This window comes from Nansenia antarctica, assembly GCF_963989245.1.
Source record: "Nansenia antarctica genome assembly, chromosome: 20".
Classification (NCBI taxonomy): Eukaryota; Metazoa; Chordata; class Actinopteri; order Argentiniformes; family Microstomatidae; genus Nansenia; species Nansenia antarctica.
This window is the reverse complement of record NC_137693.1, coordinates 16,177,753-16,192,860: the sequence shown is the minus strand read 5'-3', so window position 1 is coordinate 16,192,860 and position 15,108 is coordinate 16,177,753. Positions and strand designations below refer to the sequence as shown.

The window sequence follows — 15,108 nt, the reverse complement described above, 5'->3', positions numbered from 1 at the left end:
TCCCTCCTCCCTCCCCCCTCCTCAGGTGCTGCAGCCAGTGTGTCACACGCGAGCCCTGCAGCTGTGGACAGCGGTCTACCTGCCCTCCTCGTCCCCCTGCACGGCGGCGGAGGACGCCATGGAGCTCTACCTGTCCCCGAGCACCCAGGGGGACGAGCTCTCCTCCCGCTCCCTCGATAGGTAGGGGGGGCACGCACACACACACACACACACACACACACACACACACACACAATATCAGTCTCCTAGCTCTTTCTCTGTCTGTCTATGGTCTGTGTCGAGAGTACAGTGCAGAACTATTCCTTCCGGTTGTTTCCGTTGTTTCATATCGTCTTCCTGTTTTCCTACGAGCTTCTGGTCATGGTCCTGTTCTCTCTGGTTAATACATGGTTGTGTTCCATATGGTTAATATATGGTTGTGGTTGTGTTCTCTATGATTTCATTTCTTCAAACTTATTTTGCCGTTCGGTCGACATTTGGTGGAAATTTGGTGGACATTTGGTGGACATTTGGTGGACATTTGGTGGACATTTTCCCGCCGTAATGTCAGGAAGGAGCAGCTCTGAGGCTCTGCAGGAGGCTCACTGTAGTCCTGTCTCAGCCTGCCACCTAGTGGCGCAGGAGGGAAGCTCACATAACTGCAGCTTCAATTAGATTAGTTTCAACTGTATTGTCATCGCAGAGTACAATAAAGTACAATAAAGTACAATACATCGAAATGCAGTTTAGCATCCAACCAGAAGTGCAAATAGTGATATAAGGGCATGATATAGATATAAATATAACAAGAGGTAGTGATAGGTAACTATGTAATATACAGTATGTGCAGAGGTAGTATTGTAAACATCAGTATAGTTTAGAGGTGAGCTATGTACAGTGAGGTAGTTTATGTACAGTATCTAATAGGGGTGCAACGGTTCAGTTGGTCCACGGTTCGGTATGAACCTCGGTTTTTGGGTCACGGTTTCGGTACGTGTTTTTGTGCGTAAGGAGAAAAAAAAATGCTACTATCTATTTACAAACTGTTACTTTACTTTATTTTGCTTATACTTATGGAACTTTAACATTTAGACACATTCCAGAATATGACTGGTATATTGTATAATATAAACAGATAAATATGTATAAACAAAAAATAACAATAACACTTTCAAATGTGACACCAGCCAGTGTTTTGATAAACCAGTAGGCTACATTACTTGTACTGAAACTATAGATTGTAAGCTTTCAAATGACGTGTCATACATTGAAATCCGAAAAGATGACGAAGTTAGACTCATTTGAATGTTGTTAAACCTCAGGCACATATTGGGTTAAACTGGCTGTCATCCAGGAAACCAGAAGCAAACGCTGCTAACAGCTAGCGGCTAACAAAGCACAGCGCTACAAAGGTTTAAACTGTATTTTAATAACATCACAACATGCTGATAGAACATCAACATGCTAAAAACACATAACTACACATTATTAGATGATCACACAGTCCTTGCTTTTGAACACGTCCTAAAATGAAAGTATATTTACAAGCCATGTAAACCGATAGCCGATTACCGATAGCCTACAACAATAACAATGAATCCATACCACAAAGTATACATATTAAGAGAGCTATTTATAGCGGTTTCAGGTGTGCGAGTGGTTTACGGTTTCACCAACTGCAGTCACAAATGTGCCTCTTAGGCTTGACGACTGGTATAGGAAAGATAGAAATGAAAATAAAGATGCACTTTACCTATGAGAGCTGTACCAGCTGTAGCTCATTGTGCGCATATTATGCTCTTATACGACACGCATGAAGCATTTCTGCGACACGCGTTTCTGTTCACTGTTTTCATTCCCTCATCGCTGTATTCAATGCCAAAACCAGAATGAATGACCCCACAATGCAGATTTGTAGCAATCCAGGGCTTCCTCAAACTGTTGCCATGTTCTCAACTCCGCTCGCCATGAACAAACATTTGAACAAGAAGCAACTGCGTTCCAGACCAACTCCACCTCCGACTTTGAATGAAACGCAGGATAAACCGAAAACCGCCACGGTTCACTAGTGTATTGAACCGTGGAAGGCCAACCGTACCGTCCGAAATAAAACCGAGAACCGTTGCACCCCTACTGTACACTGATGTAGTGTATGTACAGTATCTAATGTACAGAGCATAAACAAAACTATGCCAGGAGAATAAGTCATAGAATAACACTAGATGTACTGTTGTGGATTTAATTGATTCTTAGTAGATTTAGTAGTAATACAAAAGCACAAAGAGCTTAAATCAATTGGCTCAAATGAGGCCTTTTATTAAGCAAAGTTACATGAGCTCAGAGAGAAAATACACACAGTCAAAAAAACACACATTTATAGAAGACTGCCTTAGGAGGTCACTACTCTTGTTTAACCAAACATATGAATCTGCGCAACAAGTTATTGGCACTGTCCACAGGCAGACTGAATTGTTAGATACGCCACAGTCATTGGCACATCTCTTACAGGAAGGGAAGGCCTTCCTTTGTGCTCACCCATTTCCCAGAATGTAGAGAGACAGACTTCCATTCTCAGCATATTGGATATAAAACTACAACAGTCCTGTTTGTGTCTCTCCCCAGGCTTCCTAAGACTCGCTCCATGGACAACCTGGTGTCGGCCTGTGAGAACGGCGTGCCTCTCACCCGCACGTCCAGCGACCCCAACCTCAACAAACACTGCCAGGAGGGCCGCCCCGCGCTGGGGCCCGCGGTCACTCTGGGGGGGGCCGCCGCCGACAGCCCCCAGGAGGCCGCGCCCCTGGACATAGGCCCGGACAGTGATTACGACTCTGGGGTGGAGCCTGTCGTTCAGACTCCTCCCCCTCCCACAACCCCGGGGGCGGGGCTCGCTAACGAGAGCCGCGAGGCGTCGTCGTCGTCGAGGGAGGCGACCTGCCTCACTACTCAGCCCTTGCCCTCCGCGCCCCTCCCCCCTCCCCTGGAGCACAGCCTCCACCCGCCCCTCCCCCTCCCCACGCCCATCCTCCACCAGGCTCTGCCTCAGGTCTTCAGCCCCCGCCTCCCACCCCCCCCGCCGCTGCCGCGGGAGAGCCGCTCCGAGAGCCGCTCCAGGACTGCTGATGTCACTTCCTCCTCCTTCCCCACAGCAGACCACCCGTGCACGCCCCCCGTGCACGCCTGTAACGGCCTACCACCGCCGGCCGATCAGATCGGGCTCCTGGACGGCCGCGTCCACGGCCCCTCGGCGTCCCCGGAGCTGCTGGCCCTCGAGCGGCTGACCCCCCCCCTCCCCATGGAGGCGTCCACCGAGACGCTGACGGACGAGGCAGAGGCCCCCCCGGCTCTACCCCCCAGCAGGAGAGAGAGCCAGCCCCAGGCCCAGGCCCAGCCCCACCCTCAGCCCCCCCCCCAGCCCCAGCCCCACCCCCACCCCCACCCCCAGCTCCAGCCCCAGGCCCAGGAGGTCAGAGAGGAGAAGAGGACAGAACAGTTTAAGGGAGGCGAGCTGGTTCCTGTCAGAGAGCGTGCGGTCGTCCCGGCGGTGGACTGTGGCCAGGCGGCGCGGTGCCTGATCTCCCAGAGCCAGCTGAGCGACCTGTCCCTGCTGGGCTCCCACTGGGAGAGCGTCCAGGGCCTGGTCCAGTCAGCCTGCAGCACGGCCGCCAGCCACTCCGCCCCGCTCTGCCGGGCCCTGCAGCCCACCGCCTACCAGAGCCGCCGGCTGGCCGGCAAACTGCTGCGCGCCCAGGGCGTGGCCGTGCCCGGCGGCGGCGGGGGGGGGCAGTGCTGCCGCAGGGAGGGGGGCGGGGGGGTCTGCGCCCCTGCCAGCCCCGTCCAGTCAGGCTGGCTCTCGGCCGTCAAGACCCAGGGCTACGCCGCCATCTGCGGGCCGGCGGCCAGCCCCTCCTCCTCCTCCGCCTTAGGTCGTCAGCTCCTCCCCCCCCCGGCCTCCCACTCCTCCCCCTCCTCCTCGGGCTCGCCCGCGTCCCCCCAGACCACCCCCGCCTACCTGGACGACGACGGGCTGCCGGTGCCCACGGACGCGGTGCAGCAGCGGCTGCGTCAGATCGAGGCGGGCTACAAGCAGGAGGTGGAGCTGCTGCGGCGGCAGGTGCGCCAGCTGCAGATGAGGCTGGAGAGTAAACAGTACGGCACCCCGCCCTCCGAGCCCGACGTCGACTACGAGGACGACATCGTGAGTAGCTCTCGTAGAGTAGCACTTTTAAAGAGACACTTCACCGAATTATTATTTATTTAGTTCTTAAAGTTCTTTTTGGGGAAGTGGGGCAGTCCCACTCATATTTTTCATTTTATTGGACAGATACAGTGAAGACAGACAGGAAGGTAAGGAGAAGAAGGGAGAGAGAGAGGGCATGTCAGCAGGGCATGGGCTGGATTCGAACACATGCCGACATGGGCATATGTGTGCACTGTAGACCGCAGTGCTAGACCACTGGACCACCCCAGGCCAAATAGTTTTTAATTTAATTTTAAGTAGTTGTAAGATTACTTCCTGGTTGGATGAAAAGGGTAGTTTTCTTATTTGATCAAATGTTTGAGCATTTTGGCAACAAAGACCACCGTTAACCGAGTTAATGTTTGTTGTGGTGACAATTAGTTATGTTTTCTTTTAATACTGCCCACCCTCTGGTTGTGTTGGAAGGACATGCACGCCTTAGAAAAGTTCTTCCTTTGTCTGTTACGACCTGGCTCTGGGCCAGAACAACAAGGGACGCACACACCATGGATAATCACAAATAATAATCAAGAATTTAATAGAATTCAAGTTGGCCAAATTGAACAATAATCCAACGGGGTATGATAATCAGTATGTCAGTAGTGTAAGTGAGTGAATGCAGTGGAACGTCTGGTGAGGAGGGTGTTGTATGGTGAAGAATAATGGTTCTGGTGGAGAGAGAGAGAGAGAGCTAGTGGACTGGAGCGCCTTTTTTTCTGAGTGGGGCAGTCCCACTCATATTTTTCTTTTTAATGACAGATATAGTAGAGATTATGACAGGAAGGATGGGTGAGAGAGAGAAGGGATGACATGCAGGATATGTCCGCGGCTGGAATCGAACTGGGAACCCTGCGGTACATGGTCAGCGCTTAATCCACTACGCCACCTAAGCGCCCCTGGAGCGCCTTTTAAGCTCTAATCAGGACTCAGGAGACTCATCCTGATTGGGCTCCAGTCCCGCCCACCAGGGCAGCCTACCTGCTTGGGGACTCAAACCAAGACTACAGACAGGCCAGAGGGCCGTCACACGTCCTAGGGAGGCTGTGTCTCAGGAGGTAGAGCCGCCGTCTAATGATCACAAGGTTGGCAGATCGGCGGTTCGAGCCCCGGCTGGTCACATGTCGAAGTGTCCTTGGGCACGACACTGAACCCCAAATTGTGCCCAGTGAGCGGGCCGGCACCTTGCACCGGTAGCTTGCCGCCATTGGTGTGTGAATGTGTGTGTGAATGGGTGAATGAGAGGCCGTTCTAAAGAGCTTTGGATAAAGGCGCTATATAAGTGCAGTCCATATCCTATTCCTCTCACCACGTCCACACGTGGGGCCTGTCAGTGAGCTAGTACTAGGGTGTATTATGTGCAACGCTTAGACTTGAATTATGGGTGTCTTTTCCCGTCACCGGCGACCTGATCGCAAGGTCGGCAGATCGGCGGCTCGAGCCCCGGCTGGCCAGTGCCACATGTAGAGGTGTCCTTGGGCCCCCTCCTGTCTCAGAAACTGACCTGTCTCTCCTGTGTCTATAGACGTGTCTCACCCTCTCACTGACCTGTCTGTCCTGTGTCTCTAGACCTGTCTCACCCTCTCACTGACCTGTCTGTCCCGTGTCTCTAGACCTGTCTCACCCTCTCACTGACCTGTCTGTCCCGTGTCTCTAGACCTGTCTCACCCTCTCACTGACCTGTCTCACCCTCTCACTGACCTGTCTGTCCCGTGTCTCTAGACGTGTCTGCGGGAGTCTGACGACAGCGAGGAGGAGGACTCCGTGTCGGACCACAGCGAGGACCGCTTCTCGGAGGGCAGCTGGGACCGGGTGGAGCGGAGGGACACAGAGGTCAGCAGCCTGCCTCATAGTCTGCTTCAGGTTTCTTCTTTCTGCTTCTTCTAACCCCCCCCCCCCCCCCCTATACAGCCTTCTCCTCTCCCACTGACCTCCCTGGCCTCCGTGCCCCTCACACACTGCTCTAACGTGTGTGTGTGTGTGTGTGTGTGTGTGTGTGTGTGTGTGTGTGTGTCTGCAGGTCACCAGGTGGGTGCCTGACCACATGGCCTCCCATTGTTTCAACTGTGACTCTGAGTTCTGGATGGCCAAGAGACGTCATCACTGCAGGTGAGGCCCCGATCGTCGTTACCTCAGAACTTCCATTAGTAACGTTAGCGTTAACACTACAACAGCCGTGCCTATTTTACCTACTAGTAGAACCGCCTTGGGGGTTTTAGAATGTAAATCTGCTATTTGTACAGAGATCACTAGAGGGCGCTTCTTTTTTTAGCCTGCCTCCTACACAGAAAAACTGCAAAACAGCTTTACTATCTTATCCTGAAGTGATTTTGAAAATGTAAGGATACTGGGTGGTAGAACGCACATATCTAGGAAAAGTCATGAAAGGAGGGTCCTGAAATATGATCGAGTGCAAAGATAGTTTTTTTTACTCACAGGGGTCACCGTGACCCCTCACAGCTCTTCTAGTGTTAACCAAGACGTACAGGATCAGACGTAGGAAAGACATGGCCATGAAACGTTAGCATAATAACTGTTAAATACATTCAATGTACACCAGGTTTTATACCACAACCAACAGTATGAAGATTATGAGATGAAAAGACTGTTGGACAGTGATATTGTCACAATATCATTATTATTATATTATATTATACTCTGCACATACTGGATATAAACTACCTCACTGTACATAGCTCATAACTGTATATACCTCTAAACTATACTGATGTTTACAATACTACCTCTGCACATACTGTTAGTATGATAGTGATAGAACTGATAGATCTATCACTACATCTTCTGATTCTATTAACACGACAACAGCCGTGCCTATTTTACCTACTAGTAGAGCTGCCTTGGGGGTCAAATAGACCCCCTTTTTAGAATGTAAATCTGCTATTTACACACAGAGATCACTAGAGGGCGCTGAAAAACCGCAAAACAGCTTTATACTGTCTTATCCTGATGTGATTTAGAAAATTTAAGGAACGCACATATCTAGGAAAAGTCATGAAAAGAGGGTCCTGAAATTTGATCGAGTGCAAAGATGGAATTTATTTTTTACTCACAGGGGTCACCGTGACCCCTCACGGCTCTTCTAGTGTTAATATCATGCCCATATATCACTATGTGCACTTCTGGTTGGATGCTGAACTGAGCTCTCCTCCTCAGGAACTGTGGCAACGTGTTCTGTAAAGACTGCTGCCACCTGAAGCTGCCCATCCCCGACCAGCAGCTGTATGACGCCGTCCTGGTGTGTAACACCTGCCACGACCTGCTGCTGGAGTCACGCACCCGCGAGCTCCGCAGCCAGCAGCTGAAGAAGCCCATCGCCACGGCCTCCAGCTGAGGGAGACCCCCCGCGGTGTGGCCCGGCACGGCCCGTCCTGGATCAGCTCTGACAGCTTTGGACAGACAGATGAGCCCCCCCCCCGCCCACCACCCTAACCTCTGGTCTTGGCCGTGGGTGAAGAGGAGGAGGAACTCTGTGGGAGGCGAAAGCTTGGGGAGTGATGTGACACTGCCTGACTTTGACTGAAAGACTTGACTGACTGAGGAAGAGAAGAGAAGAGGTGGGTGGGGGGTGGGTGGCAGTGGACTGAGGGAGGTTGGAGAGGGAGGTGGAGGAGCGGTTAATGGAGGTTATCCCACTGAGTTGAACCCCCCCCCCCCCTTCGGTCGAACACATTTCCAGCCTGGCAGCGTCCTGCTGCCCCTGAGGCTGTGTCCTCTAGCGGTGCCCTGTTCTAGACCCTCCCTGTTCTAGACCCTCCCTGTTCTAGACCCTCCCTGTTCTAGGCCCTCCCTGTTCTAGGCCCTCCCTGTTCTAGACCCTCCCTGTTCTAGACCCTCCCTGTTCTAGACCCTCCCTGTTCTAGACCCTCCCTGTTCTAGACCCTCCCTGTTCTAGACCTCTCCCTGTTCTAGACCCCTCCCTGTTCTAGACCCCTCCCTGTTCTAGACCCCTCCCTGTTCTAGACCCCTCCCTGTTCTAGACCCCTCCCTGTTCTAGACCCTCCCTGTTCTAGACCCCTCCCTGTTCTAGACCCCTCCCTGTTCTAGACCCCTCCCTGTTCTAGACCCCTCCCTGTTCTAGACCCCTCCCTGTTCTAGACCCCTCCCTGTTCTAGACCCTCCCTGTTCTAGACCCTCCCTGTTCTAGACCCTCCCTGTTCTAGACCCTCCCTGTTCTAGACCCTCCCTGTTCTAGACCCTCCCTGTTCTAGACCCTCCCTGTTCTAGACCCTCCCTGTTCTAGACCCCTCCCTGTTCTAGACCCTCCCTGTTCTAGACCCCTCCCTGTTCTAGACCCTCCCTGTTCTAGACCCTCCCTGTTCTAGACCCTCCCTGTTCTAGACCCTCCCTGTTCTAGACCCCTCCCTGTTCTAGACCCTCCCTGCTCCGCTAACCCCAGGGAAGGGCCTTCATCTCAAACCTGTACATCCCTGTCTCTCACCATCCCACCGCATACCTCCCCCTAACCTCCCCCAAACAGACACACACACACGCACGCACGCACACACGCACACACACACACACCTCAGAGGACAATCTCTTACCCTTACCCAAGTGTTGGGGACTCCAAAGCCTTGACCTGTTATACTGGAGGCTTACAACTTTAAAAAGAAAAATGCTGCTACAGTATTTAAAAGTCTAATTTTGTATTCTTATTATTTTTGTGCACTACAAGCTGTTGTGTATTTGAGGGAATTTGAGACCAAACTTGAGTGAAAGGGAGAAAATCTGCTGTTTACTTGCTATTGTATCTTTTTTGTGGAGCTTGAATGTAATGTTTGAAACGGGCAAGTGGAGTAACTGGAAGACTGACATTGTTTATGTTCATGTGCATTTGGTGGGTTGTGTACTGGTCCATTCCTGCAATGTGTTTTGAAAAAAAATATTATGCACAGTTAATGTGGTTCTGTCTTCATCAATGCTATGCTCAAGTATAGCCATGTCGCAACATTATGAACATTGGAAGAGTCTGTGTGGACAGAAATTTAAAACAGTTTAATATTGTCACTGATATTATGCAGCTGATCAGAAGTGTTAAAAAGACAGCTGAAGCATTCACAACACGGCAAGCAAAAGTTGCCATGTTCCCAAACAGTGAGGGGTTTCTGCAATGTTGTTTTATGACTTACAATGAAAGGTCACTTTAAAGTACTGAGGGTTAGATGATAGGAGGGAAGGATGCTGATGGGGTATTTCTGCAGGGAGACGTGAGGGGGCTGATGAAGATGTACAGTAACACTGTTCTGCTTTTACTGCTCAACCCTGGTCAGGTCCCCGTCCCAGAGTGGCATTACAGACTGGAGACAGGACAAACATGCTCATTTCTTTCTTTCCTGTACTTCGGAGTTTGGCTGTGGTTCCCACAAATTGTTCTATTGCAAAAGGTATATGTTTTGTCTAATGGTGTGTTCCTTGAGACAATTAGTGCCATATTTTTTGGGGTCTTTTTTAAGCCTTTTTCTCATGGACTTCAGCAGGTGACTGATTGGCCACTGCTTGGATGGTACAGATATCCAGCTGCTTAACAACATGGACATGACTAAAGACCAACTGAGAATGTCCTGTTGGATCATGAGGCGGTGTTAAGATGGATGAACGGAAGGTTTTAAGTTAATTAGTGAGCCTGTATGGTGATCCATCGCCTAACACTTGGGAGTCTTTCACACAGTGTTGCTGAAGGCAAAATCTTAAAAAGGAACCCAGAAATGTAATATATACCTAGTTATCTGATCTGTACTAGTGGCTAAAACCTGTCACTTAGTGAATAATTGTTGTAAAGAAATGCACTGTAAAAGTTAAATCCCATGGGTTAAAAGGTTAAAATAAAAGATTATCTATATCATGAACGTGCTTACCATCGTCTTTTCGTCTATCATTCTTTTTGTGCTTTAAATACAGTACCTTGGTTCTCTGTCTGAGTCTGAGAGGAGTCAACAGGAAGTGATAATGTGGTCAGGTGTCTGAAAACAAACATCTTTGATCCTGAAGGTAATAGACATGATGCCACCAAAAGAATAGTAAACATCTGGTGCAAGAGGTAGGCAAACCACTATACAAGCCAAGTCATTATTAATTGAGTGGTTTATTTCTTCACAATGACAGCATCACCATACAGACGCATTCTTATAACTTCTGAAGAACTCCATCATTTAGTTCTTCTTTGCTTGCGATCAAGACAGTCACACAGCGATAACATTATATTTTGGAATATTAATTACGGACGAAAATGGACTACCATTACTTTTCAGGTGAGAATAAGAAATTATAATTTAAATTTAAATTGTAGTTTTAAAATGCAGTCTTGTATTGAAAATGTAAACCTTGGGGCATGGGGGTATCATTGAAATATAGGTGAAATTGGCTCAAATCAAAGTAACAGTTTTTCTTGTTACCAAGCAATACAAGAAACAAACACTGTTACATATGTTACGGTCTCCTCCCTCCACTGCTGTCTTGTTCTGATTGTGTTGCAGGATGGCAGTGGGGAGAGGAGGCCTGATTGGCTGATGTAGCACACCTGTACCTATTTAGGTTGTGCATTGGGGATCAGTCCCTCTCTCTCTCTCTCCATACAGGTTATCCTTTTTTCCACTCTTTTGTTAGTGGCAACGTTTTGTTCCTTTGTTTACACCTTACAACATTCCACATTACAGATCACTCACCCACACCCTACACAACTGATAAACTGACTATCACATCCCATTTCTCAATTACTTATTTTCTTTAGTTATTAATAAAATAATCATTTACCTTTACCCTCGACTTGTCTCCCTATTTTGTCACTTTCTCTGAGCCGGGTTAGTGACGAATGGGGGCTTGTCCGGTTCCGGTCTCCTCCCTCCACTGCTGTCTTGTTCTGATTGTGTTGCAGGATGGCAGTGGGAAGAGGAGCCTGTCGCTACTGCCGGGGGGGAGGTCACTGGAAGAATGAGTGTCCTGTCCTTCAGGGCAAAACCAGGTATTTTTCTGGTCCTGAGGTAAAAACGGTTGTGCTAGCAGTTACTGAAGATGCTTGGTCTACCCCCAGTTTGTCTTGTGTGCAGCCAGATGAGACATCTCTGGTTGTTTCATATTATGCACCTTTCATTACGAATGGTTTTGTGTCTATCCTTGGGAGTGGGGAAAAGGTTCCAGTTAGGATATTGCGTGACACTGGTGCGTCTGAATCTTTTGTCCTGAAATCTGCCCTGCCATTTTCCCAGCTATCTGATACAGGTGACAGTGTCTTGATCAGAGGAATTGGACTTAACACCTTGTCAGTCCCATTGCATAAGATTGACCTATTTTCAGACCTGGTACAGGGTGAAGTTGTTGTGGGGGTGCGGCCGTTGCTGCCTGTTAAAGGGGTGGAGGTTATTTTGGGAAATAATTTAGCGGGTGGACGTGTCTGGGGTGACATATCCCCACCGTTGGTGGTTTCATCTGTTCCCCGCTCAGCAGGGGCCGATGCAAACAAACAGTGTTTCCCTGAGGTGTTTCCATCCTGTGCTGTGACACGTGCGCTGAGCCGTGCAAATGCTGTTCCTACACCTGACCCTGTAACTAGGGTTACAAACAAGGCGTGTGACCTTTTGTCAAAATGTCCTAGTGTAGTTACTCGAGATGACCTGGTGACGAAGCAGAGAGCTGACCCTGTTCTTAAAGTTCTATTTGAACAGCTTCTTACTGATGACGAGGTTGTTGCGGGTTACTACCTGCAGGATCAGCTGTTGGTGAGGAAGGGGGTTCCTCAAGGAGATTGTTCTATGGGGAATCCTTTTGTTCAAATTGTTGTCCCTCACTCTTTACGTGAGATGATTATGAGGATGTCACATGATGTGGTTGGTCATTTAGGGGTCCAGAAGACCTATGACCACATTTTGTGTAATTTCTATTGGCCTCGTTTGAAGAGAGATATCTCAGCCTACATTAGAGCATGCAAAATTTGCCAGACAGCAAAGTCTAACCAGCTTACAGAGTCTGTACCATTGTGTTCTGTTCCTGCCATTGGTGCATCTGTTGTTGGTGTTGTCTGTGGAATTTGTGTGGAGGTGCCCAGCTCTCCTCCTGGTCCTGTGGTGGCAGCGCAGGAAGGTGGGGGTGTAGCTGGCCTTGTTTGTGTTTTTGTGGGAGGACTGATTAGGTCGGAGTCTCTTGCTGACCTGCTACTGGTTGAACTTTTGGAGCTGGTAAAATGTGTTTTAACCTGGCAGCTCTTCTATTGTTTTTTATTTGATGGTGGCGGAGGTTTTTCCTGTTCTTTGAACCAGGGGGTCGTGGTTATATTCTTGATTGACCCTGGTTGAGAGAGTGGTTATGGTTACCACATTTTTGATTTTTGATTTTGTTTTTTCCTGGTCATCAGCCTCTCCCTTTTTGTATCCTTCCCCTGGCTCTCTTCACCCTCTTAAATTGCTTCCATAGGCCGTGGTTGCTGAGGTGTGCGGTGTGGCCTGGGGGGGGGGTGCTGTTGTGGTGAGTAGGTTGATGGCTATGGGGATACGTTTATTTTGTAAATTTGAAGTTAATATTTTGAAATTGTTTTGGGTCCTTTTTAGTCCCCAAATTGTATGGGGGGGGGGTGTTACGGTCTCCTCCCTCCACTGCTGTCTTGTTCTGATTGTGTTGCAGGATGGCAGTGGGGAGAGGAGGCCTGATTGGCTGATGTAGCACACCTGTACCTATTTAGGTTGTGCATTGGGGATCAGTCCCTCTCTCTCTCTCTCCATACAGGTTATCCTTTTTTCCACTCTTTTGTTAGTGGCAACGTTTTGTTCCTTTGTTTACACCTTACAACATTCCACATTACAGATCACTCACCCACACCCTACACAACTGATAAACTGACTATCACATCCCATTTCTCAATTACTTATTTTCTTTAGTTATTAATAAAATAATAATTTACCTTTACCCTCGACTTGTCTCCCTATTTTGTCACTTTCTCTGAGCCGGGTTAGTGACACATATCTAATTCATTGGTGTAGGGTTTATTATTAATGGCTTTTAAAATACTTTATTTTGTTTTTAAGAGTTCTGAGAGGGGGAAAGGATATGTTTGTTGTCAAATATCTTTGTCTTCAGAGACAAAAATCAGTTGTTTCGATTATGTTTCTTTCAGACTTTTCAGATAAGAGGTTGAATCAACTCCATTCCCTCAAAGGGCCTGACAGTAAATCCATCGGCCAGTGCTATGCTGAGATGTTGGGAAAGAAGTATTGCTATGCCCCAACATGCTGTGAGGACTTCCATCTCTGTCCCCCAGCATCACCCCACACTTTGGAGGCCAACCTGCATGCTGCTGGCCAGGCAGCACTTGACAGCATGGAGTGGGAGACAAAGATGACAGTGGATTCTGCTGAGTTTCAACTCCTCCTAGCGATGGGAGAGGAGTATGAACACCTGCTTCCTTCTGGTGAGCACCTCAAACCAGCGTCAGTAGTTGACATCAGCCTGGTTGACATCAGCCTGCTCACACCAGCAGCAGTCAGTGGAACCAGCCTGCTCCCCCAGGCCAAATCCATGGCCCAGTCCTTCCGTGAGCTACTGGGTGAGAAATACTTGTATGCTCCAGCAGCCTGCAACAGCTCTCTGATCAGATAGGATGAAGGATGCTCCCCATCCTCAGCCCCCATTCTGGCCACCAGCCTCCAATCCGGAGCCTCAGATGTGGCAGGCCTTGACAGCATGGTGTGGGAGCCCATGTTTAAAATGGACTCAGCTACTATTCAACTCCTGCTGGAGATAGAACAGGAACAAGAGCAGAGCGGTTCTGTCACCAGCCTGGTCCACCCTGGTGAGGACCTCAAACCTTCTGCAGTGGTTGACGCCAGCCTGCTTCTGTCTGGTGAGGAGGTCATGCCTTCTGTAGCCAGCCTGCTTCTGTCTAGTGAGGAGGTCATGCCTTCTGTAGCCAGCCTGCTTCTGTCTGGTGAGGAGGCCATGCCTTCTGTAGCCAGCCTGCTTCTGTCTGGTGAGGAGGTCATGTCTTCTGTAGCCAGCCTGCTTCAGCCTAGCCAGGACCTGAAGCCAGCAGTGACTGACACCAGCCTGGTCAACTCAAACCAGGACCTCAAGCCTGACAAACCTGTAAGCAGTGCTCCTACTGTCCCTCTCTGGTACACTGTTGTACTGTTATTCTCATTTTAGATCTTTATTATCTTTATTAATACTTTATTCATTTATTTTACAACCAGTCACTGGAATGTCCAGTTCATACCAGCCTGGTCCACCCTGGTGAGGACCTCAAGCCTTCTGCAGTGGTTGACGCCAGCCTGCTTCTGTCTGGTGAGGAGGTAATGCCTTCTGTAGCCAGCCTGCTTCTGTCTGGTGAGGAGGTCATGCCTTCTGTAGCCAGCCTGCTTCTGTCTGGTGAGGAGGCCATGTCTTCTGTAGTCAGCCTACTTCTGTCTGGTGAGGAGGTCATGTCTTCTGTAGCCAGCCTGCTTCTGTCTGGTGAGGAGGTCATGTCTTCTGTAGCCAGCCTGCTTCAGCCTAGCCAGGACCTGAAGCCAGCAGTGACTGACACCATTCTGGTCAACTCAAACCAGGACCTCAAGCCTGACAAACCTGTAAGCAGTGCTCCTACTGTCCCTCTCTGTTGTACTGTTATTCTCATTTTAGATCTTTATTATCTTTATTAATACGTTATTCATTGGTTGTAAAATAAGTCACTGGAATGTCCAGTTCATAGCTGTTCTGTAAAGGGTTTTTTCTGCATTGTCTTTCTAAGGTCATGGCCACCCTAAAGCCTACAATGATAGACACTAGCCTTCTCCAGGCAAGTTGTGGTGGTCTTAGACCTGTCGGACACGTGTATATAGTCCTGGTTGACTTTGCCTACAGCAAGCACACTAATTACTGACTTTTGTAATGAAATCACAAAGTCTCACATC

The 15,108-nt window shown here is 49.1% G+C and overlaps 1 protein-coding gene across 1 annotated transcript in view; it reads left to right on the top strand.

The window, feature by feature from the left end:
- mtmr4 (myotubularin related protein 4) overlaps nt 1–8,279 on the top strand; it is a 67,265-nt gene extending 58,986 nt beyond the window's left edge. Inside the window, exons 15-19 of the mRNA XM_080550096.1 lie at nt 26–180; nt 2,602–4,177; nt 5,939–6,049; nt 6,237–6,325; nt 7,391–8,279. Coding sequence (XP_080406222.1) covers nt 26–180; nt 2,602–4,177; nt 5,939–6,049; nt 6,237–6,325; nt 7,391–7,568 — 2,109 coding nt within the window. The 3' untranslated portion in view covers nt 7,569–8,279. The remainder of the gene's footprint in view (nt 1–25; nt 181–2,601; nt 4,178–5,938; nt 6,050–6,236; nt 6,326–7,390) is intronic.
- Nucleotides 8,280–15,108: the final 6,829 nt, after the last annotated feature.